Source organism: Gossypium arboreum, chromosome 4, assembly GCF_025698485.1.
Source record: "Gossypium arboreum isolate Shixiya-1 chromosome 4, ASM2569848v2, whole genome shotgun sequence".
In the NCBI taxonomy this organism is placed as follows: Eukaryota; Viridiplantae; Streptophyta; class Magnoliopsida; order Malvales; family Malvaceae; genus Gossypium; species Gossypium arboreum.
Genome location: NC_069073.1, coordinates 118637420 through 118661820, shown reverse-complemented (window position 1 = coordinate 118661820; position 24401 = coordinate 118637420). Strand labels below are relative to the sequence as shown.

At 30.7% G+C, this 24401-nt stretch overlaps 3 protein-coding genes across 4 annotated transcripts; all 3 read left to right on the top strand.

Moving 5' to 3' along the window:
• The first annotated feature begins 278 nt into the window (after positions 1 to 278).
• Positions 279 to 2875, top strand: LOC108458196 (transcription factor HHO6-like). 2 transcript variants are annotated; one of them, XM_017757496.2, is made up of 6 exons: positions 279 to 797; positions 909 to 1132; positions 1213 to 1579; positions 1815 to 1891; positions 2038 to 2367; positions 2465 to 2875. In XM_017757496.2, the coding sequence occupies exons 1-5, from the start codon at positions 584 to 586 to the stop codon at positions 2332 to 2334; spliced, it is 1179 nt and encodes a 392-aa protein (XP_017612985.1). In that variant the 5' UTR covers positions 279 to 583; the 3' UTR covers positions 2335 to 2367; positions 2465 to 2875. The 2 variants fall into 2 exon arrangements, with proteins under 2 accessions (XP_017612985.1, XP_017612983.1); XM_017757494.2 differs by having other exon boundaries at positions 280 to 797; positions 2038 to 2568.
• Positions 2876 to 10527: 7652 nt separating this feature from the next.
• On the top strand, positions 10528 to 12978 carry LOC108459799 (peroxidase 10). The gene is made up of 4 exons (XM_017759199.2): positions 10528 to 10822; positions 11325 to 11516; positions 11637 to 11802; positions 12329 to 12978. Exons 1-4 carry the CDS (start codon positions 10574 to 10576, stop codon positions 12739 to 12741), a joined length of 1020 nt encoding a protein of 339 aa, XP_017614688.1. The 5' UTR covers positions 10528 to 10573; the 3' UTR covers positions 12742 to 12978.
• Positions 12979 to 14980: 2002 nt separating this feature from the next.
• Positions 14981 to 23273, top strand: LOC108460504 (presequence protease 2, chloroplastic/mitochondrial-like). Its single transcript, XM_017760018.2, has 19 exons — positions 14981 to 15657; positions 15752 to 15935; positions 16211 to 16385; positions 16689 to 16821; positions 16973 to 17043; positions 17326 to 17409; positions 17861 to 17951; positions 18272 to 18792; positions 18892 to 19056; positions 19131 to 19349; positions 19429 to 19556; positions 20194 to 20383; positions 20492 to 20575; positions 20661 to 20758; positions 20918 to 21182; positions 21267 to 21429; positions 21508 to 21688; positions 21791 to 21862; positions 22819 to 23273. The coding sequence occupies exons 1-19, from the start codon at positions 15354 to 15356 to the stop codon at positions 22958 to 22960; spliced, it is 3270 nt and encodes a 1089-aa protein (XP_017615507.1). The 5' UTR covers positions 14981 to 15353; the 3' UTR covers positions 22961 to 23273.
• The last annotated feature ends 1128 nt before the right edge of the window (positions 23274 to 24401 follow it).

Here is a 24401-nt window from a genome sequence, read left to right as displayed (position 1 = left end):
TTCTAGGTACTGTATCAAGAAAAATAAATATAATCAGAATTTATAATAAAATTATTAAAAAAATATTAAAAAAATTAATACCCTTTCATTTATTTAGTTATAAGCATAATTCCATAAAAAGAAAAAAAAATTATAAACATAATTATTATGGAAAAAAAATTAAAAACTAAAAAGCTTTGTTTTAAGTTAAATTAAGGTAAAAGGGTGAGTGGACTCGGACAAATAGGCGAGTGATGACCGAGATACGCGACGACGCGAAAGTGACTTTAAAACCCAAAAACCGCAAAACAGAATCTTCGCCTTTCAAATTTCCCAATTTAAAAAAAAATTATAATTTTTTCACTCTTCTCAAGGAAACAGAAAATTTTTACTTTTCTTTCTTTCATTTTCTCTCTTGCCAAACACCAAAAAAAAAAAACAAAGCTTCTTTTTCACTCAACACTTAAAATAATTTAACGAAAAAAATGCTTCTTTTTCACTCTATATATATGTACCTTCTTTTTTTACCTACGTTTTCCCCAGCTTCAAACAGACTTTTTTAAAAAAATCCCAAAAAGGAATCGAAAAGAAAAAAATTGAAAAAATGGGTTCGGTTCCATCAGAACTGAGCTTGGATTTTAGACCCAAATTTATACCCAAAACGATCAGTAATTTTCTCGAGGAAATTTCATTGATGGGAAGCGTTTCCGATAAGGTTTCAAAGCTTGATTCTTTTGTTAAAAGATTAGAAGAAGAAATGAGAAAGATCGATGGTTTTAAACGTGAACTTCCTCTTTCTATGCTTCTTTTGAATGATGGTTCGTTTTTTTTTCTTTTAAATCAAATTAAATTGGGTTTTGTTTCGTTTTGTGATTTATGTTTGAAATTTTATTTAATTGGGGATTTTTGGTTTGTTGTTTGATTGGCAGCGATTTTAGCTTTGAAAGAGGAATCAACGCAATGTGTTAGAAGAAGAAATGTTGAACCTGTTTTAGAAGAATTTATTCCATTGAAGAACAATCGAAAGGAGAATAATAATCACAGTGATGATGAAGAAGAAGATGATTCTAAGAAAAATTGGATGAGTTCTGTTCAGCTTTGGAACACTGAAGATGATGATCATAGTTCCATTGATGATAAATTAGATACTAAGGTAGCTTTTTAAAGAAAAAAGTTTGTGGTTTATACTTAAATTTGTTAAATTTGTTAATATTTATGTTGGTTTATGAACAGAGAAACCATGGGGATCCATTTAAAAACAGGGGAAAAGTTAGAGGTTTTATGCCATTCAAGGCAAATTTGAGTTTTGCAGTGAAGAAAGAAGAGAAAAGGGAGATACCAATTCATGGACTAACGATTCTCACTCCGGGAATCAAGAATCCGAAAGTGGAATTGGGTTTTACGGAGTCGAGGATGAGCCGTAGTAGAGCAGCTTCGTGTTCTTCCTTGAAGGGTCAGGTGAATTACCGGTCCGAATTGCAGCCCTTATCCGATCACCAGCAACAACAACAGCAGGCTACTAGGAAGCAAAGGAGGTGTTGGTCATCGGAGTTACATCGCCGGTTTGTTAATGCCTTGCAGCAATTAGGTGGCTCTCAAGGTGAGGAAATCAAAGAACAATTTCGGTTTTTGTTTCAGGTTGGATTGGATTGCTTGTTGTTCAAGTCATCAAAGATAACAAATTTAGAACTTTGTTTGTATGCATTTTTATATGTATATGTATGTATAATCATTTTGTTGGGATCATTGAAATGCATAGAGATATATGTATGTATGTATGTATGTATGTATGTATGTATGTATGTATGTATGTATAATCTTTGATTCTTTTGCAGTGGCTACTCCAAAGCAAATTAGGGAACTTATGCAAGTAGATGGCTTGACCAATGATGAAGTTAAGAGCCATCTGCAGGTTGGTTCTTAGTTCCTTTCTCTTTCTTTGTAGTTCAGTTTTCAGGATATCGGGAAATCTTTCGGTTTCTTACTATCTTCCCAATAGTAATGGTGTTGCAAACCTTTTCTTTTTCTATCCATGGCTTAATTCTCCTGCCTTTCCAGAAATACCGACTTCATACGAGACGACTTCCACCATCTACAAGGACCACAACCACCCCAGCAAATGAATCAGCCCTTGTTTTGGGGAATGGTCTATGGCTGTCCCATGATCAATATGGAGATTCTTCGAAAGGTAGCAGTTCACAATCCGGTTCTCCTCAAGGCCCTCTCCAATTAGCTACGAACACTGGAGGAACCTCCACAACAAGAGGTGACAGTACGGAAGATGAAGAAGACGCAAAATCCGAAGCCTATAGCTGGAAAACCCGTACTCACAAACCCGGTAAAGACCATGTATAGAGTTTATCCACCATGAATTTTGCAGATAAAAAGGTAAACATACATAGGCTGAGTCCAGAAGCATGAAGTTGATAATATATACTATATACTATTTGCTATAAATGAGAGTAGAAGCTGTGAAATTTTGCAGGATTCGGTTTCCTTCAATCTTCAAATTGAGTTTTCGTTTTACTTTCGGTGCTAGTACGCGAGAATTCAAATGTTTTCATAGAAGAAACATGAACATTATAACAATAGCTTCTCCATTACTTGCTTCTATGACATTGAATCTCTAGTTGCTAATGCTTATTTTCTAGAAGTTGTTGCTTAAATCACAATTGTTTTGAGCAATTCTAAAAACAACACAAGCATTTGGGGCACTTGTTGGATAATGAAGTAACTTTGTGAGTTTAGGCCATTTCAAGTTCAGATTATTTTAGTTTAGGATCATTTTAAGTTGAACTCATTTTGAGTTTGAACCATTTGAGTTTTCAAATCGAGGTTTTTTGAGTTTGTGTTATTTTGAGTTAGGCATTTGGAATCAAATTACTTGTTTAGATCATTTCGAGTTCCTGATTTTTCTTTGGGTAAATTACACTAGTAGTCACTACACTAGTAGTTTGGTCTTTTTTGCAATTTCGTTTGTGTAAAATTGACATAATAACAAAGTTAACTCTCTAACACTTAATATTTACATATTGTGTAATTTGGTCTTTTTATAATTTCATTTTTCTTTGTAATAGTTTCACCTAAAAAGCTAAAAAATAAATTTATTAATTAAAATTTGATTGAAAATTAACAAATAATGGAAAACACAAAAAATTCCAAGATAATAATTTCAACATTCTCACCCAATTCCAAACTGAAGGACTGTTTGGCAAATTTCCTAGAAAATTACCAAAAACAACTCCCCTTTTATTAAATTAAGTTGTTTTTTTGTCTATAGGATTCATTACCAAAACTTCAAAGCATTAATTACTTCACTAATTTTAGTATCTTTATCAATAATTGGGTTTGATTCCTACCTTTAAAATAACATTTTCTGGCCATTCAAGTTATCTCTATTTTCCTCTTCTAATGTTATATATATATGAATGTATTTGGCAAGTATTTCTATTATTATAAATATTAAATTAAATTACTTTTTATTGTTTAGATTAAAATTTTAAATTTAAGTTTAAGATTTGAGGTTTCAATTCAAAGTAAAAAAATTAGTAAAATTATATGTTAATGGTATAAAAATTACTAAAATATCATTAAATAATTAAAATAAGACCATAAATAATATAATGAAAAATATCCATAAAATAATTTTTCTAAAATTTATCTTTTCACCTATTCCAATAATATATTATAAGAATTAATTCTAAAAAAGTTGTGTAATTGTAATAATTTTTATATAAGAGGTTGACCAAAATGTCACCCTCACAAGCAAAGTAATTGACAGATATAATTAATAATTATGGTGTCTACAATGGTAGCTCTATTTTAATATTTTCATTATCTTTTTATATTAAATAAAAGAACTCATTTGAAAAATACATAAAAATTCATAGATATTGAAATTATTCTACTGATTGGGTGAATTAATTTATATTTTGTTCTTTAAATGCTAAGCACATTAATTAGTTCTTTACATGACAAAAACATTATATATATACACAAGACAAAATGCATATATATATATATATATATTGGTGTGTGGAATGGTTTCCTTTCAAAGATTCCTTCAGAGATCAGCCATGGGTTTTGATCCCTAAAATGGGTATAGCATAATGATGAAAGCTTTAAATGGAAAGTAATAAATTCTTTGATGAAAAGGACTAACCAACAACATATTAATTTATATATGGGTCATCACTTGATTGGATTATTGGTGTTGTGGATTGTTATTGGACTGGTATTGATATTTTTTAACAAAATTTTTATAATTTTTAATAATTTTTAAATTTTAAAAGTTGTAATTAATTTTTTATTCTTTAGCCTTATTAATTTCAAAATTTTCTATTTTACTTCTAACAAAAGAGTAGGGCCAAACTGAATAAATGTATGAAGATTGAGGACAATATGTTATTGTACCATATATAAATAAATATCAAATTTTAATGAAGGGTCATTTTGCTTACTCATCTAACGTACAAAGGTAAATTTACCTAATTTTTTATTTGAAGGACTAAGATGCAATCTAAAATATAGTACGAAGAACTTTGTGGTACTTTTATTTAAATTCTAGAATTTGAATAATTGAGTTAGATGAGTAATCCACTAGGTAGGTGAGCTTGCTTATTGGGCTTATATATATAATCAAAGATGTACACTTTTTTATATTATAGATTTTTGTTTTATCAGCCTTTTTTTTATACAATATTTAAAATTATTTGTAGCCTCTCCTCAACCCTTAAATAGGAGGATAATGCGCTTCAGCATACTCGAACCGCAGTCTTCCTGTATTGACAACAATACTAATATTGAATACATATATTTAATATTTTTACTATCATATACTAAAAAAAAATAGACCATTAGTTCTAATTGCATGATGAGGTCACCTTAGAGAAAGTATTGTAATGATTATTAATTAATCAAATGAGTTCTATCTTTGATAAATTAAAAAAAACTTTAAAAATTATATGTAAATATCACATTTCACCTTATGTTTATAAAATTTCTTCACAATAATAAATTTAAATGCGTAATATCTTTCGATTTAATCTATTTATAACTATAACACTAGAGTGGTCTAAGTATTAAGTGGATCTTAAATTCATATTTATTAGAGAATTTTTATATTATTTAAATGAATTATAAAATATATAATTATTTAACATAATTTTAATTTTTAATATCTGGGTAGAGCTATTGGGCTAAAATATTGAAACATATTTGGGGTATAAAATTATGGTAAACAATGCTTTTACCAAATGTATTATTAGTAGGTAGTTATATGCTATGCTATTTGTCACTTTTTTCAAATAGCTTGAAGCATTCTATAAAGTTGAAAGATGAAACTTTAATTGAGGTAATACCAATTCGTTGATGGGTTTATTAACTTTTGATGACTAATATTTTAAAGATTTCTTCAGAAAGAGTTTATTTTGTGTGTGCGTATGCATTGAGGAGAGGGCGACTGCTTCTAAAGAAGTCTTCAAAGTGTTATCTATCAAGACATATAGAACACCTTAACGGGTCAATATTATCTTCAGTCGAGATTTTGTCTCCTAACTTTACAGAAAGCCCAAGTACCTAAAGCTATCTAAAGAGACAGTGAGTTCAATCAAATGAGAGCCTCTTGTCGAGATGGCTTGAGTTAGATTATGGTTCTTCTGTTAAACTCAACTTTATAGTTTAATCTCTATACTTTAGCTTGACATAGGCTTTGTTTATCGTTACTTTTTAAAAACACTTTTGAGGTTAAAAGCTCTTTTAAATCCATAAGTAATGTTAAACATAAAATTTTCGAAGGTAAAAGTGCTTTTGAACTCAATTGCAAAAGTTGTAATTTATAATTCTTCGATTTGAAAAAGCATTTGACTCAAAATGACATTTTTAACCCTCATTTATCATCCAAAATATTTATATTGGGTATATCATTAATTTCCTTTTGAAATTTATTTCAAATATATAACTTTATATATTTGAATTTGTAATGATTATATTTTAATATTTAAAATACAATTTATATGTTCAAACTAAATTTGCAAATAGTTTATATTAATTGCTTAAAATATTTAAAATTATACATATTTACATCAAAATATTAATCATGAGTTGTAATAAATTATTTCCTTATATTTTATTGAAATTAACAAATTTGAGTATCATTAAATGCATTTTTTTATTTTACAACATCAAAAGCTGTTCGAAATGTGCATTTTATTTTCTAAAAATAGTTTTTGATAATAATATTAAACATTGAAGTCCTAAACTAAAATTTTCAAAAATAATTTTCTACTACATTTTTAAAAATAAATCTATAACTAACAATATTCCTATATTTGATTTTTTAATTATAAAAAAACAAAGCTCTAATAACAACACGATTAGCGACTCAAACCTAACAATAAAAGCTGTCCCCAAATCTATACTAAGCTTCCTTAGAAAATTGATGTTTTGTTTTTTGTTTTTTTTACATTGATTGAGTCAAATTGTGATTTTGGTCCTTCAACTATACTTAAATTTTAAATTTAATCTATATACTTTAATTTAGCATAATTTATAAAATCAATTTGTTTTAGAGAAACAAATTATATCTTAGTATCTCTCTATATTTTTTTTATCATTACATTTGGGGAAGGAGAAATGAGATGACAATGTTTAAACTCGTGTCATTTAGGTGCTAAATGAAAGCTTTAACCATTACTCCAAACAAGTTTTGTTGGGCACATTTTTATTTAAGCATAATAATAAATTTAGCTCTTAAAGTTTATATCTTTTGTCAATTTGACCCATATTTTTTAGTTAAATTTGACATTTAACCTTTAAAAAATTAAATTTGACCATCAATCTTTCACAAAGGGTTGAATTATTGTTTTTAACAAAATATGGCTAAAATATTAAAATTTTCTAAAACATGACAGACCACAAGTACTTCATGCTATTTTTTTAAAAAAAAAATTATGATTTTTTTATTTTTTTTGAATATTTTAATTTTTTAAATATTTCAAAAATCATTTATTGACACAACATATAAGACAAATAGTGCCTTGTTAGCATGAAGTAAAGCTGCTCATGGGGCGGGCCACCCGCCTAGGTCCGAAGGCTTGCCCAAAAATGGGAGGGTTTAGATTAAAATATGAGGCTCGAAAAATGGGCTTGGGTAAAATTTAAGGTCTGTTTTCTATATGGGCCAAGCATTGGCCAAGATTTTTTGGCCCGACCCGACCGGACCCAACCCAACCCGAATTTACAATGTTACAAAAAATTATTATATTAATTATATATGTTAAATAATAATTATATATTTATATTTATATTAAATCACTAACCTAATAACAATTAAACCATTACCCAAAACCTAAAAAAACTTACCTACCTAAATAACCCAACCTAAAATATAAAATTTTAAAAATTAAATTTAATACAATAATATATTTATTATATTTATTTGTATTTTTTTAATATAATAAAATATTTATTATATTTGAAATAAATACTTTTTAATGTGTTCTAATTTTTGTTATTTTAGCTTTTTCAGTGCATTTAGTGTATTATATTTTTAAAAATATTTTTAAATAAAAAATAATATAAAAATATTAAATATGGGTGGGTTATGCCTGGATTAAATTTGGTCGGGCTTGAACAGAAAAGTAAGCCCATTTTTCGGGCCAGGCCTGAGCTTGAAAAATTGGTTTAGATACTTTACATGGGCCCAAATTGAACTTGGTCTAACCCATGAACACTGTAAAAGTCCAAATTTATTCGGCTCAAATAAAACAGAAACTAAAAACAAAAAAGTTCAGTAATTATAAAGTCCATTTACAAAGGAAATGGCCCAAATACTAAGCCTAAATTCGTCCAACCCAAACCAAACTACCCAAGACCCATATGCTAACCTAAAGCCCAATAGCCTACTATCCTAAATTTAGTGGACTGTCACACGAGTTGTCATGTCAACATCGTTAAAATTTTAATATTTCAGTTAAAATTTTCATTAAAATAACGATTTGACTCTTTTTTGAAAAGTTAATAATAATCAAATCTAACTAAAATAATACCAAATTAATAAAATATGTAAATATTAAGGTTAAATTTATCATTATATATTTTTATTTATTTAAAAGTTGTTTTAAAGATAAATATCAATCAATTTTATTGCTCATAAAACTTGAATATAATTGGGAATGTCATCCCATATTCTAAAGCAATCATAATTAATAGAACTCTTAAGCTAGCTTATGAGCTTATTAATTACTACTGTGCTTAATCCAAAGTACTCCAACATCATTCCTAATACGCAAGAGCATATTTTAATAATTACATTATCATATACATCAATCAAATATTATATTTTAAGCACTAATTTGATTTTTTTAAGTGGCTAATGCCATACAGGAGATCTCCACAAGTGGACCAAATTCGATTTTAATTAAGAGGATTCTTTAGCTGCTTTCACGGACCAATATTGAAGCATTTGTCATATCCTAGAGAAGAGAATCAAGAAGCTGACAGACTGATCAAGTTGGCTCACATAACTAATCAAGGGTTGCAAGTTTTTGAAATCTCCCCGCTAGGGGGTTTGAATAATGTAACATAGTTTGGTTCTGTATTTTCTTATTTATCACAAAAAAATCTATATATAAATGTTTATGTTTGACGTTTAGCAGATTGAATCATAGTTCAATTGGTTATGGGTAGTTCTAAGCATTATATCCAAAAAGAGTAGATATGATAAGAACTTATAATGAGATTAATGTTAAAAAAAAGTGACGTTTCAAATGAGACCTAAAAAAGTATAAATAAAAAGTTTAATATATATTTGGTATCCGAGTTTGACACTTTTTCTAATGTGGTATTTGTGTTTTTTAATCCAATCCGTACATGTATTTGACAAAAATATATATTTTGGTATCCAAATATAATAATATTAACTATTTAGTATTTAATTTAGGTTTTAAGGTTGATTCGATGAAAGTTAATTACTAATTTTATTAGGTTTGAATTTTTCATGATAGAACAAATTTAGTGTTAATTGTGAATTTGTTTAAATTTGCGTTTAATTTATTAGATACAACTTGATGATTGTGATTTAATTCGGGTTTTAGGATTTCTTTGATGAAAGTTAATTTTCAAATGAATTTTTGTCAAATCAACACTAAAATTAGAATTAAACTAAAAAAGTTAATACCATAAGTTTTGGGTACCAAAATATACTACTTTTGTCAAATATAAGGGAGTATGTAGGGGCCTGCCCTCTTAAAATGAAAAAAGTGTGCTTTGAGCCCTTGAATTTTTACAAAATTGTAAGTAAATAAATAACAAAATTATAGTTTGGCACCCCAAAACGATAAAATTTTATTTAGTCATCCTAAAAACCACAAAGATATATATTAATACAATTGTAAAATTACATTTTAACTCTCATAAAAATATATAACTCAATTTCCGCTCTCCTAAAAAATTTTTTTGACTTTGCTCCTAAATACAAGTACCAAATTAAAAAAAAAAAAACACAAATATTAAAAAAAAGGGGGTCAAATTTAAATACTAAATTACTTCTTAAACCAAATAAAAAACTGACAAATTTATGGAGATGGGAGGTGTATTTATTTATTAATCATCCTCCTGCATCAGATTTGTGTTGATAGTGTCATGCACTTCCACTGTTACTAAGTTGATGAAATAAACAAAATTAATAAATCATTAATCAATGGTGCCTTAATATTATTATTATTTTAACAGTCTGTTTTGATTATATCTGTATTTTTTGACATAACATTTAAAACTATTCATAACTCATTCTCATCCCATAAATAAGAATATAATGCGCTTTAGCACACTCAAACTCACATCTTTCTACATTAACAACAATATTCATGCCAATTAAAGTAAGACTCGATCAACAAATATTATTATTAATTTATACTTTAATTGACATGTGCATAATTCTTTGGCATGGACTTTTTAAATATGAGTTCCTCGTCATCTCATCATGCTTTAGAATTTCCTAAGCACTTAAATCTTGAGATTAGGTTTCCATGGCTTAGTTTATACTTTAATTAAAAAGGTTATATTATTTTTAATATTTTTTCTTAAAGTGTCTTGTTCAAATTTTGTTTTCTTCTTATACATAGTGCATATTCAAATATATATTTAAATATGATACGAGAATATAATTTTATTTTTCTAAATATAAAAAATTGAATTTGTTAATATCAAATATATGTTAATATCCGATACTGTGATTAGGGTTGGGAAAAAATTGGTTTAAACAGGACTTAAATAATAGTTTTAGGTTATTTTTTTCATGATATGTTTTACTTTGGATTCATAGTTATTTTTCTTAACAATATCGTTTCGAAAATTAGTACAATGTCAACACTTATGAATCAGTTACTCAAACTCGAATCCAAATAAAAAAAAGAAAACTTTAGTCAATGTGGGGGTGGGCATTAGGATTAAGCCACTAAACAAAACATGGTGTGATGGCCACTTTCAAAAGCTTAAAACCAATAAAACTAAGTTGTCAGCTTCCCCATGGTTTTTGCATATAAATATCTCCATTACCATACTACCATGGATATATCTTAAAAGAAAAACAATCATGGCTCACAAACTCTTCTTCTCCCACAATATAGCTAGTTTTATCCCTTTTCTTTTAGTCTTCCACTTTATCCCCGTCGTGGTCTCACAGTTTCCATACGGATACAGTCAGCTGAGCTATCGTTTCTACGATTGGTCATGCCCTAGATTGACCAACATGGTTAAGTATGGCGTCTTGGCTGCTTATAGGAGCGATACCAGGATTGCTGCCTCCCTCCTTCGCTTGCACTTTCATGATTGTTTCGTTAATGTAATCCCCCCTCTTACCATCAATCTTTAATATATATATATATATATATATATATTCTCCGGAGCGAATCTTAATTTGGTTGACATCATTATCAATATCCTTAAGTTGATATAAGTTGATTATGATATTTAATTTGATTTTTGTAGTTGGTTAAAATAGATATTTTAGTAACAAAACCAATTAACTTAACCGACTTTTAATATATATTATTTTTACTATTTTTCTTCTTATAATACATTTATAATATATAATAAATCTATACAATATAAAAATTATAGTCAAAACCCAAACCCAAACGTACTTATTTCTCATACTTCGAAGAAAACAACATTGATTTAATTAACTTAAACGACCGATGTTAAATTGGCTCTCGGATAAGTTGACTAAAACTTAAGCCAGTTGGTTAGTCTAAAACTTAAGCCAGTTGGTTAGTCTATTATTCAATCTTTAACCAAACCGACTTATGAACACTTGAAATTTGCTTTATGAATGATATTAATAGGGTTGCGATGGATCGGTACTCCTCGACGACACTGATGACATGATGGGTGAGAAGAACGCTTTCCCGAACCGAAAGTCAGTTCGAGGGTTTGAAGTTATAGACAACATAAAAGAAGACGTCGAAAGGTTTTGCCCATCAACTGTTTCATGTGTCGATATATTGACTCTTGCAGCAAGGGAAGCTGTTGTCCTGGTAACTATAAAAACATGTTTCATTTATTTGTTATGTTATTCGGATTTGAGTGTTAGTGTTAGATATATGTGCCTGACATAGGTTTGGTTATTTGTAGTAATATTTTTTGTTGGTGTGCAGGCAGGAGGGCCGTCGTGGCCAGTAATGTTAGGGCGACGAGATGGGGTAACCGCAAGTCAACAAGCAGCTAATGAGCAATTGCCATCACCTTTTGAGCCTTTGGAAAATATTACTGCAAAATTCACATCCAAGGGTCTTGACCTTAAGGATGTTGTTGTCCTTTCAGGTTCTTTTTCTCTCTTGACAAATTAGTCCTTAAATTATTCGAGTATAAAGAAAAAAAAGTAATTGGTTAAATTATGGGTTTGATTCTTCTACTCAAATTTGGGATTTAGTCCCTAGAGGTTAATCTGATATGGTTTGATTCTCTTACTTTTATAATGTAATTAGCTAGTCCAAAGTGTTGACACCTTTTAATTATGTCAAATTAAAATATAAGGATTAAATCATAAATTTTAGTATAATAGATGGACCGAAATTATAATTTAATCAAAATGATCTAAGTGGGATAACAATCACTTGAGGGTATTAGCCAAGAAAAAGAATGCAATAAATTGAGTTGAGTGATAGGGAGCTCGATATTCTTTAAGAAAAAATTTAAGTTTGAATTTTGTGGATATAAAAAAAAACAATGCTAGTAGAACTTCACTCCCCATTTAGGGGTCCGATCTACCTTGGCTCTAGATTTGATCCGAGTCAAACGTGGTTATTGAATTCCTTTTAACTTTCATTTTTACATGTATTTATTGCAGGAGCTCATACCATAGGTTTCGCTCAATGTTTCACCTTCAAAAATAGACTCTTCAACTTTCGAGGCTCAGGTAAACCGGACCCTATGCTCGACTCTTCAACACTCACCAATTTGCAAACCATGTGCCCAAACATTGACTCCTCGAACACCAACCTTGCCCCGCTCGACTCGGGTAGCATGTACAGGTTCGACAACAAGTACTACACGAACCTTGTGAACAATGCTGGGCTTCTCGAATCCGATCAAGTCCTGATGCGAGACTCGAAGACCGCTGCGATGGTTAATTCCTATAGCATGAACTCTTACCTTTTCTGGAATGATTTCGGGACATCAATGGCTAAGCTTGGGAACATTGGTGTTCTTACTGGGAATAAGGGACAAATTAGAAAGAAGTGTGGGGCAGTTAACGTATGATTTGGATTAAATTGATAGGATCTTAAATGTTGGTCTTATGTATGCAATGTTTTAAGGTTAGTGGTTGGTTAGTTTTAAATCAAATGCACCGGTTTAGGTTGTCAATACTCAATGTACTATACAATAAATTGGTGTTTGTTCCTGTTTGCTAGGTGGGGCTTATGTATGATATTAGCATATTTTGTATTTGTACAAATTTGGCTCGACTTTAAATATGAATCTTAAATTTTGTTAAAACCCATCCAAGTTTATAAATTATTAGCTAAGGCTCATTTTAGTCTAACTCGTATTATTTTAAAAAACTGGATAAACTACATCCAAAGTCACTAAATTTAATAAGTTTACGTTTCGGCCACTCAACTATTCAAAAATTTTCATTTAAGTCATTGATTTGTTAAAAATCATTGTTGTATGATGGCCTTCTTTGTTAGCATTGTTTGCACAAATTAAAAGCTCTCATTCCCTTTTTCTTCTACAGTTTAGTTTTTTTTCCATGAAATAGATTTAAACGTCATAAATCTATAAATCAAAATCTAAATAGTTTTCTTCTTCTTATTATTCAATCTTCGACATCAAATCGACTTAAATCTAATGTATGCTTTTCTACTTTTCGATAGGTATTAATCTATTGTATTGATTGTCAAATCGTCGCTTGGAGCTCGTTAGCTAAACTTTTTTTTCTAAAAGAAAACCCTTAACAATCCAATGAATTTGAATAAAACTTTTGTATAGTTCAATGAGTTAAATGAAAATTTTAAATAGTTTAGTGATTATTTTATAACTTTTTGAAGTTGAGTAACCAAAATATAAATTTATTAATAAGACATTAAGTGTAACTTGCTCTAAAAAATTTCTACAAAAGTTTATGTTATTTTTAATTTAATAAATAATTATGAAATTTTAAAATAAATGACATTTTTAATATTTATATTGTAGTATTATATATTATTGTAAATTCAATTTTATGTGATACAAATTACAATTAAAAACATAATTAAATTAAGTTGGGCTCAAGTTTTATTGAAACTAAGGCTTAACCGATATTTAAAATAGGCCTAATTTTATGTTAAAGCCTGTTTTATTCAAACCCATATTGTCTAATCAAACCAGTTGCGTAGCAATTTGATATAAGGTAAAAAATTAGTTGACTTGTAAATAGATATCAACTGAGCTAAAAAATCGGCTAAGCTATTTTTTATATATTTTTTAATATTTTATTTTTTGAATTATTTAAAGAGCTAACTACCTTGTTAGTCACTCTAAATTTAGGTTGTTTATATTTTGGTCACCTCCAAATTTTTTTTTATTAATTTGGTCATCATCGTTAAAATTAGTCAATCAATTGTTAAATCCATCTATTCCACGGTTAAATCTATTTGTATTTTATTTTTTTATTATTTTTCTTTATTTTTCCCTTTTTCCTCACATTTTCCTAAGAATCCTAGCCGCTGCATCCTTTAAATATATAGTCACTACTTTCGTCAAATCACTACTAGCAAACTCAAAAGTAGAAAGACATCTCAAAATTAAGTCATATCAATGGTAGGATTAGGAGATCGAAGCATAGAAACTCTAAAGTTTAGAGAGTAACTTCACAATTTTTTAGGGTTTTTGAGAAATCTAATCCTATAAATATGAAGAGGAGGCTTTGGAATTAACTTTGGTGGTTTTGGATCGATAATCTAATGTTGAAGAAGACGTCTAATGATTATAGCAGTGACGGTGAGAAGTAATGACTATGGGTAAGGAGAAGAAATGAGGAGCATAGGAAAAATAGCGAGAAAGAAGAAGCGTCTGCTAGTGTTGTTCATTGACAAGACAATGCTTGTTTGCTAACGGTGGCCTAATGGAGGAAGTTACAACATCTTTAACAGAAGCAATGGCTACAATATTTTGGGTTAAAAACAAGAAAACAAAAAAAAAATAATAATAAAGAAAGAAAGAAAAGAAAGAAAATTTAATGGTAGAGTAGCTAAGTAAATTTTTTTAACCGAAATGATTAAATTAACAAAAAAAAAATTGAAATGACCAAGATAAGAGGATCAGTCTAATTTTTGATTAACTAATGAGATAATTTATCTATTTAAGTATTTTTAAAAATATTTAAAATTCAGTTTAACCAATTTTTACTCAATTAAATTAATTCATATTAATTCTTAAATCAACTAATTCAAAACTATTTTTAATTCAATACTTTAATTAATTTTCAATTTAACTAATCTGACTCATTCATCTAATCTGGTTCAATCATCGACCAAAATCTTGATTTCACAGTCATTTACTCAGCTGAACCACAGAAAAGGAAAACATAAAAATTTGGGCAAGCGACTTGGCCGATAAACTATACAGAAAAATTTTCTGGCTTTTTCCCCAAGAAAATAAAAATTTTCATTAATTAATAAAATATTTTAAAATATTTTTCTGGGCAGGAATTCACCACAGCTATTCACACACTTCAGAGTGTTCAAGCAACCTTTTATGATATTTTCCCCTCCCAATATTAAACCCTTAAGATTTCTCCAAAAAAAATAAAAATAAAAATTTATAAATTATTATTTATTTATTTATCATCGTCATCTTCATTTCTCCTGCAAAAAAAAAAAAAAAAATCAATGGAGAGAACAGCGCTTCTCCGCTCTCTCTCATGTTCATCTCTCGCTTGTAACAAGTTTCTCTTCTCCGCTCCTAAACACTCTCGTTCCTTTTTGTCCAAATCTTCCTCTGTCTCCGCCGCCACCGCCGCCCGGTATCATCGTCGTCTAGTTCCTAACCGCTCCCTTCTCCACCGCAACAGCTGGAGGTCACTCGCTCGAGCTTCTTCTCATTCTTCCTCTCTTCGCTTTGGTTTAAACAACAAGCATTTCAGTTCTTTATCTCCACGCGCCGTTGCTTCTCCTCCTACGCAGCCTTCTTCAGGTAATATATATATGTTTTTAACTTTTATTCTTATATCGTAAATTGAATTTAATGAACTGAAACGAGGTTTTTTTTTTTTCGTTTTCTCATATAGATATTGCTGGAGTTGGAGATGAAGTTGCGGAGAAGTTTGGATTCGAGAAAGTATCGGAAGAGTTCATTGGAGAGTGTAAGTCAAAAGCTGTTCTTTTCAAGCATAAAAAAACTGGTGCGGAGGTTATGTCCGTTTCAAATGATGATGAGAACAAGGTTTTCGGTATTGTTTTTCGAACTCCACCGTAAGTTCATCATTCTTTTACAGTTTTTTATTAGGTTTAATTTCTGAACTGAGTTTAGTAAAGCTTGAGCCGCAAACTACATTAACTGTTGTGTATGAATTTTTAGAAAATTCTTTATACATGTTTAATTTAGAATTTGAATTGGTAATGGTAGAGTGTTTGATTTAGTGGTCTGAATAAGGATGCTTGACCTTGATGTTTGGAGAAACTATTATGTGATGATTTGAATCAATAAGTTGTTGGAGTTCTTATGATTTCTAACTTGGTTAATGCAGAAAGGATTCCACTGGGATTCCTCACATATTGGAACACAGTGTATTATGTGGTTCAAGAAAGTATCCATTGAAGGAACCATTCGTTGAATTGTTAAAGGGGAGCTTGCACACTTTTTTGAATGCATTCACGTATCCTGATAGGACTTGCTATCCAGTTGCTTCCACCAATTCAAAGGTAATGCTTTTGCTTTCCGTATTATTGAGAAATGGCAAAAAAAGGGGGTTGCCTAATACCAGTAGTATGTGAGATAGGAGCAGCAGTAAAGAAAAAAATGTGTCTCGGGTGTGGTTGACATGGGTATTCGGGCTGCACAATTATAACTGAAGACCCAATGGGATCTCCTTCCCTGCAGCTGCTAACAATCATGCAGCCATTTGAGAGACAAATTTGAAGTAAAAAATTTGTTAGGCAGTTTTGAGAATGAAACTGTTACGTTCATAATTTTCAGTTTTGATGTGGTTTATATTTTCTGAACAGGATTTCTATAATCTTGTTGATGTATACCTGGATGCTGTCTTCTTCCCCAAGTGCATTGAGGACTTCCAAACTTTTCAACAGGAGGGTTGGCACTATGAGCTCAATGATCCTTCAGAAGATATAACTTATAAAGGTGTGTGGGTTTTGGTGTGTTTATTCACTCATGTGTTTGGCCTCTGGAAACCCATACTTAATCAACAAATGTTCTTTCCCCCTAAGTAATGCTTGACAGTACCTCATTACTCTTCATAACATTTTCTTTTTCCTTTTGGGATTCTCTATAGGAGTTGTTTTCAACGAGATGAAAGGTGTCTATTCTCAGCCTGATAATTTATTAGGGCGGACAGCTCAGCAGGCAAGTTTTCCCTTCTTTTCTTGCTTTATAAATTTATTAAATTTTATTATATACTGCTTATATAGTAATTAGTAGCCTAAATGGTTTTGGAAATATTGATGGTTTGAGTGTAAAATATATATAAATCTCATGGCTAATTCAAAAAAACTCCTCACTCCTCTCTCTCACATGTATACTCATGTGTGCTGGAGTTAAAACACCTATAGTGAAGATACTTAATTGGAACTTTAGCATGTTCATCAAATTTTCCACTTACAATTGTTCCTTACGATGTCTCTGCAGGCTCTCTTTCCAGACAATACCTACGGTGTTGACAGTGGAGGTGATCCGCTAGTTATTCCCAAGCTGACATTTGAAGAGTTTAAGGTATGCTGCATTTATCTTTGGTAGACATATTTTAGTGTCTTCAACATCTATTGGTGCTTGAGAGGCATTTTATCTTGGCAAAGAGTATAAATTGTTATGTTTGAAACCTAGTTTTACATCAATCTAAACTTCTTGCTGCCTAGGTTATGGAAAAATTCTGTTCTTTGGGGTTGGGATGGGGAAAAAATGGAAAAACTGGGGGGCAACTTTATTTCTGTTTTGCTTGTCTCCTGCATTCAGTTTTCTTTTTCAACTTCTGCTGGTTAGAAGGCAAGACTCTTCCGTCTTTTTCATTAATTATGGTGTGCGTGGCTCATCTATGTTCTGCATCAATAATCAGATTCGGGCATGTAGGGAACTAACAAATGTGTCTGTGACTATTGCTTTTGTGGTTGTAGTTTTGATGTTTTCTAATATGGGTTTCTCTCATTTATCTGAATTGAAATTACAGGAATTCCACCGCAAGTATTACCATCCAAGCAATGCCAGGATATGGTTTTATGGAGATGATGATCCAAGTGAACGCTTGCGTATCCTAAGTGGTAATAAATGATATTGCAGTAATTATTCATGTATGGATGTCTGAACTGCTGCTTAATGTGTAAACCCTAGATCTCTTGAAGTATGTAAATGATGCTATTCAAAATGGAGGTGATGCTTGTAAATCTGATAATAAGGAGAATGCATTATAATGTTTTCTCTTCTCCTATTTATAGATATATAGTGCTTGCTTGACCAGCCTGTCTCAGTCATTTGCCATTGTATTTGCACCACTTGATTCTTGTGGTCTTACTGTTTGTGATATTGTATAAACAATTTTAAACTTCAGTGTTTACCATCTCTATCTCAATCTCTCTTTCAGAATATCTAGACATGTTTGATGCGAGTACAGCTCCTAATGAATCAAAAGTTGAGCCACAGAAGCTTTTCTCGGAACCAGTCAGGATTGTTGAGAAATATCCAGCTGGTGATGGTGGTGATCTGAAGAAGAAGCACATGGTATGCCTGAATTGGCTGCTCTCTGATAAGCCGTTGGACTTGCAAACTGAACTTACTCTCGGTTTTCTGGATCATCTTATGCTGGGAACTCCTGCTTCACCCTTGAGGAAAGTGTTGCTTGAAAGTGGTCTTGGAGATGCCATTATTGGTGGTGGAGTGGAAGATGAACTTCTTCAGCCGCAATTTAGCATTGGGTTGAAGGGAGTTTCTGATGAAGATATTCCAAAAGTAGAAGAGTTGATCATGAGTTCTCTTAGAAAGCTTGCTGAAGAAGGTTTTGACACTGAGGCTGTGGAGGCATCTATGAATACAATTGAGTTTTCGCTGAGAGAGAACAACACTGGATCTTTTCCTCGTGGCTTATCTCTGATGCTACGCTCCATGGTAAACTTTTCGATTCCTAGAATTAAATGTTAAAATACTCTCTCTCCCTCCCTTCCTTTCCGTGTGTAAATTTATATTTCAATTGTGTATATTTTACAGGGTAAGTGGATATATGATATGGATCCTTTTGAGCCTTTGAAATATGAGCAACCTTTATCGGACCTGAAAGCCAGAATTGCTGAGGAAGGCTCCAAGGCTGTTTTCTCTCCTTTAATAGAGAAGTTTATCTTAAACAATCCCCATTGTGTTACCATAGAAATGCAGGTAACTTACCTTCCTATATTATTTAATTCTTTATGGTAATTGAATTGCATATCAATCAACTTCTTTTCTGTCAGCCTGATCCGGAGAAAGCTTCTCGTGATGAAGCAGCCGAAAAGGAAAATTTGGAGAAAGTTAAAGCCAGTATGACGGAGGAAGATCTAGCTGAGTTAGCACGTGCTACAGAAGAGCTGAAACTTAAACAAGAAACTCCTGACCCTCCAGAAGCCTTAAAATGTGTTCCAAGCCTCTCCTTACATGATATTCCCAAGGAACCGATACGTATTCCGACAGAGGTTAGCAAGGGTCCATGTCTACTCCTAAATGCTCTCTTTCAGCTTTGCTTGTGCTAAGTTTCTATACATCTTGCTGTAGGTCGGAGATATAAATGGTGTGAAGGTTTTGCAGCATGATCTTTTCACAAATGATGTCCTTTACTCTGAAGTTGTTTTTGATATGAGTTCACTGAAGCAAGAACTTCTTCCTCTAGTACCACTGTTTTGGTGAGTTGGAACTTGCCTTGAAAGCTAGCTGTTTTTTCTCTTGTTATAGATGCGTTCATCTCTCCTAGTTGTTTCTGCTTCGGACATAATAAGTTGTTTATGAGATTAACTTGAGGCAAGAAAGATCAAGTTCTCTTTCAATTCATAAAGAACAGTGGAGCTTTTCCCTAGCATCTTACACAAGATGCTGAGTCAGTGATCACTGCGCATTAGCTTTTAGATGCTAGTGTCCTATTTCGTTACCCTTTTTCTGCTAATCACCATACTTTTCATTCCAATTGCTTGATAACCTATGTCACCTTATAAAGCACCTCAACTTCAAGCAGTCATTCTGCTTAGGCAGGTGGAATTTCATTGACACCTTCATTTCTATAACAAAAAATTTCTTACAAACTTTCCAATTGGAAAATAGCGTTTTTGGTCAATCTGTAACATGATATTCAACAGTCATTTGCTTTATATGTCTATCACTTAACATATGAGAGAAGTAGAATGGTCTAGTTGAAAAATCATTTTTTAGAATATAATACTTGTAAATTGTAATGTAAATATGTTATGACAACTGTTTTTATTTTATTTCCTTTAAAGAGCTATCTACAGCATATGACACTTTTGCTCCATGCATAATTTTTGGCAGTCAATCATTACTAGAGATGGGTACAAAAGACTTGTCCTTTGTGCAACTTAATCAGTTGATTGGAAGAAAAACAGGCGGAATATCAGTTTATCCATTTACGTCATCTATACGAGGCAAGGAAGATCCCAGTAGCCATATCATTGTCCGAGGCAAATCAATGGCTGGGCGTGCTGATGACCTATTTAATCTGGTATATATATATAAATTGTAGATTAAGGTGTTCTGATGATTATTATTGAAAATCTTTTCCTCCAAAAGCTTGATTGTTCTAAAGGTTTTTCCATGGATTCAACTGTAGATTAATTGTGTTCTTCAAGAAGTACAGTTTACAGACCAACAACGGTTCAAGCAGTTTGTGTCCCAAAGCAAAGCCAGAATGGAGGTATATATTTTGAATTTTTAAGGGTTATCTGGAAATACAAGAACTAAAACCTTAATTTAATCTAATGGGTTATACTCATATCCAGAACCGGTTGAGAGGTGGAGGTCATGGAATTGCCGCAGCTAGGATGGATGCAAAGTTAAATGTTGCTGGCTGGATTTCTGAGCAAATGGGTGGAGTCAGGTACAAATTATGGATTCCATTAAGTTTTTCTTCCTCGAGCTAATCTTACATTTTACTATGCGATGCCATTCCTTCTCAGTTTGGAAATTTAATTTTCAACAATGTATTGTAACGAGTGAGATTTAGAAACCTGTTCATACTCATATTGTTCTTTCATAGTTACCTGGAGTTTCTTCAAGCACTGGAAGAAAAAGTGGATAATGACTGGGCAGGAATTTCATCATCTCTCGAGGAGATCCGTAAATCCTTACTTTCCAAGGAAGGTTGCTTGGTAAACATGACTGCTGATGGGAAAACTCTCTCGAAGACAGAGAAGTTCGTTGGCAAATTCCTTGATTTGCTTCCTAGCAAATCTCTTGTCGAAAGAGCTAGCTGGAACGTCCGACTTCCTTCAAACAATGAAGCCATCGTGATACCGACTCAGGTTGGATAAATAATCTCTTCTTATAATCATTTGCTTTTGCTTATTTATGTGACTAATGAATTACAAAGCCTTCACTTGTTACAGGTAAATTACGTTGGGAAAGCAGCTAACTTATACGACAGGGGTTACCAACTTAGTGGGAGTGCTTATGTTATTTCAAAACACGTTAGTAACACGTGGTTGTGGGACCGTGTTCGTGTTAGCGGTGGAGCTTATGGGGGTTTCTGCAACTTCGATACTCATTCAGGTACACACTAAGTGTTGTATTTGCTGGCAAAATACTTTTATCCCCCCTTTTAGAATCTCACAAGATTTTCTCATGTAGGTGTATTCACCTTCTTATCTTATCGAGACCCCAACTTATTAAAAACACTTGACATATATGATGGAACTGGTGACTTTCTCCGTGAATTGAAAATGGATGATGATACTCTTACCAAAGCAATTATCGGGACCATTGGTGATGTTGATGCATACCAGCTGCCAGATGCTAAAGGCTATAGCAGGTATGTAGACGATAAGTTGTTTTTCTTATTAACCTTATTTTATGCTTACTTGGTCCAATATTACTATTGCTGCTCGTATTGACTTCAACTATCTTCTTCTAGTTTGGTACGATATTTATTGGGGATTTCTGAGGAAGAAAGGCAAAGGAGACGCGAAGAGATATTATCAACGAGGTAAAATGATGATTTCGTCTAATCGTTGGTATTTATTGCAAGTATTATTCTTCTAATAGACTATGGCACTTTGTGATTTCAAAAAGTATGATAATAACTGCTAGTGGTACATATAACTAGGGGTGGGTAAAACTTAATTCAACTTGAATATTTTTTTGAATTTTGAGTTAATCGAATCAAGTTATTTGATTTGTTTGGGTTTTTTGAGTCAACTCGAGTAAATAATTCGAGTTTCGAGTTGGAGTTGAAGTTTACAATTCGAATAACGATTGGGTTAAATACTCATTCAGTCCTTGTCAATTTTGAAAATGAGCAAATTGATTTTTTTCTCAACAAAAAGTTCAAAATAATTTTTAAAATTAAAAAAATATATTAAATTTTTTAAAAAATTCTAAAACAATAATTTTAGTATCTAAATAAGTAAATTCATAATTCAAGTTTATCATAGTAAAGTATCTTGTTCATTCTCTTATTTTGCTTCGAAAGAATTTTCAAATATATATATGGTTTCAAATTTTATGCTCTTAACATGGACTTAGTTATATTGGAACAAGATTTTCAAGTATGACTTGATTCAAAATTTATTTTACTCGACTTGAGTTGAAAAAATTTCAAATCAGAATTATGATGATAAAATGAGAGTTGTCAATTCGATTAGCTAGAAATTTTTTCACTCGATTCGATTGAACACTCACCCCTACATATAGAAAAGTTTTGGTTATTGGATTTCTGAATTCACATATATTATCCACTCTGAACTTTGAGTTTGATACAATTTTGAAACCTATACGATGAACTCGGCTTTTGTGGTTTGAAGTAAAATGAAAATGAAAATTATTAGTAATTTTTATCTAAAATCAAATCTTTGAATAGATATGTTCATATATTTTGTGTTGATTAACCTCGCGGTTGCGGTTCACTCAATTTTTTTTGGTTGATTCTTGCTTGTACCACAGTTTAAAGGATTTCAAGGAATTTGCTGACGCCATTGATGCCGTTAAAGACAACGGAGTTGCCGTTGCGGTGGCATCTCCCGACGATGTCGAAGCTGCTAACAAGGAGCGCCTGAACTTTTTCCAAGTGAAGAAAGCCCTATAAATATACACGTAAGAATCGCTTCGATCCTAAATCGATCTCAATACCATTTCTCAAATTAAATGAAAAAAACATTATTTCAATTTTTGTCACACTATGAATAGTCAGACGGGAAGTCCATCGCATGAACTCTTATTAGTTTTTTAAAATATCAAAGGTATAATACAGACTTTTAACCATTTCGTAAAAGTCAAGGATTTGTTTGGTTATTTCTTGTTTTTATGCTGTATTTTTGAGAACTTTGATTTTGGACGGGTCTAGTGCTGCTCTATCTTCCAAGACAATATATGCCTTTCCTAACATATATTTTCTAAAAGGTTTAATTTTGCTTTTAGTCCCTGCACTCTTGGACATTTGAAATTTAATCTTTTCTCTTTTGATTTCAGAAATTTGAATGTGTTACTAATTAAATTTTGATTTTTAAATAAGATATTTAAATATTAGAATCTCACGTTTAAATTCAATGAAATCTTATGAACAAGTGTTATCTATTAAATTCTAGGGCAAGTTACATCAAATAATATTACTATTACTAGGTTTATGTTCTTGCCACTTAATTTAAAAAAGTTATTCAAAGGTTTTTCTGTTTGCACCAATTAAAATATCTTTTTCTTTCTCTTTACAGGTTTAGTTTTTTATGAAACAATTTTAAGCATTACAAGTTATTGAATCAAAATTTAAATAATTTTTTATTGTCAATATTGATTATTAAATTGATTTGAATCTAAAGTATGTTCTTTTATTTATCAATAAGTACTCGTTGAATCATCTTTTAGAGTTTGTAGGTTGGATTTTTTTTGAAGAAATTTAACAATTTAATGATTTAAATGAAAATTTTTGAGTAATTTAGTGATTATTTATAAATTTTAAATTTATTGATGAAAACATACTAAAATTTCAAAAGTTTAAAGGAAATGTGGATGAATCTTCCCAATTGTGAACCTCGTAGACCTTGTTGAACACGATATGAAGACCTTTGTTGGACACGACATAAAAACACAATTAAAAAGTGTGACTACGGACACAACGCCATCTGATTTTTTTTTTAATTTAATTTCGTCTTTTTAACCTTAATTTAATATTTTTAATATTTATATTTTTAAAATTTAAAATTTTATTCTTGATTAAATAGTAGATGTTAAATTAAATTAAATTATGTTATTTTAAAATTTAATGTAACAAACATATTATCATATTATAATATTATAATGTTATTTTACATATTATTCACGTGAAAAAATTAATTAAGATGTTAGTTAATAAATTTAATGATTGTCGTTTAACAAGATTAAATTTTTAAAAAATATATTAAATTAATAAAATTAAAATATTAAATATTAAATTCATAACTTACACATTGTACAAAAATTAATAGAGAAATTAAGAGCATAATTTTATCAAATATAATTAAAAGAGCATAAAATGAACATACGTAAAAGAAAAA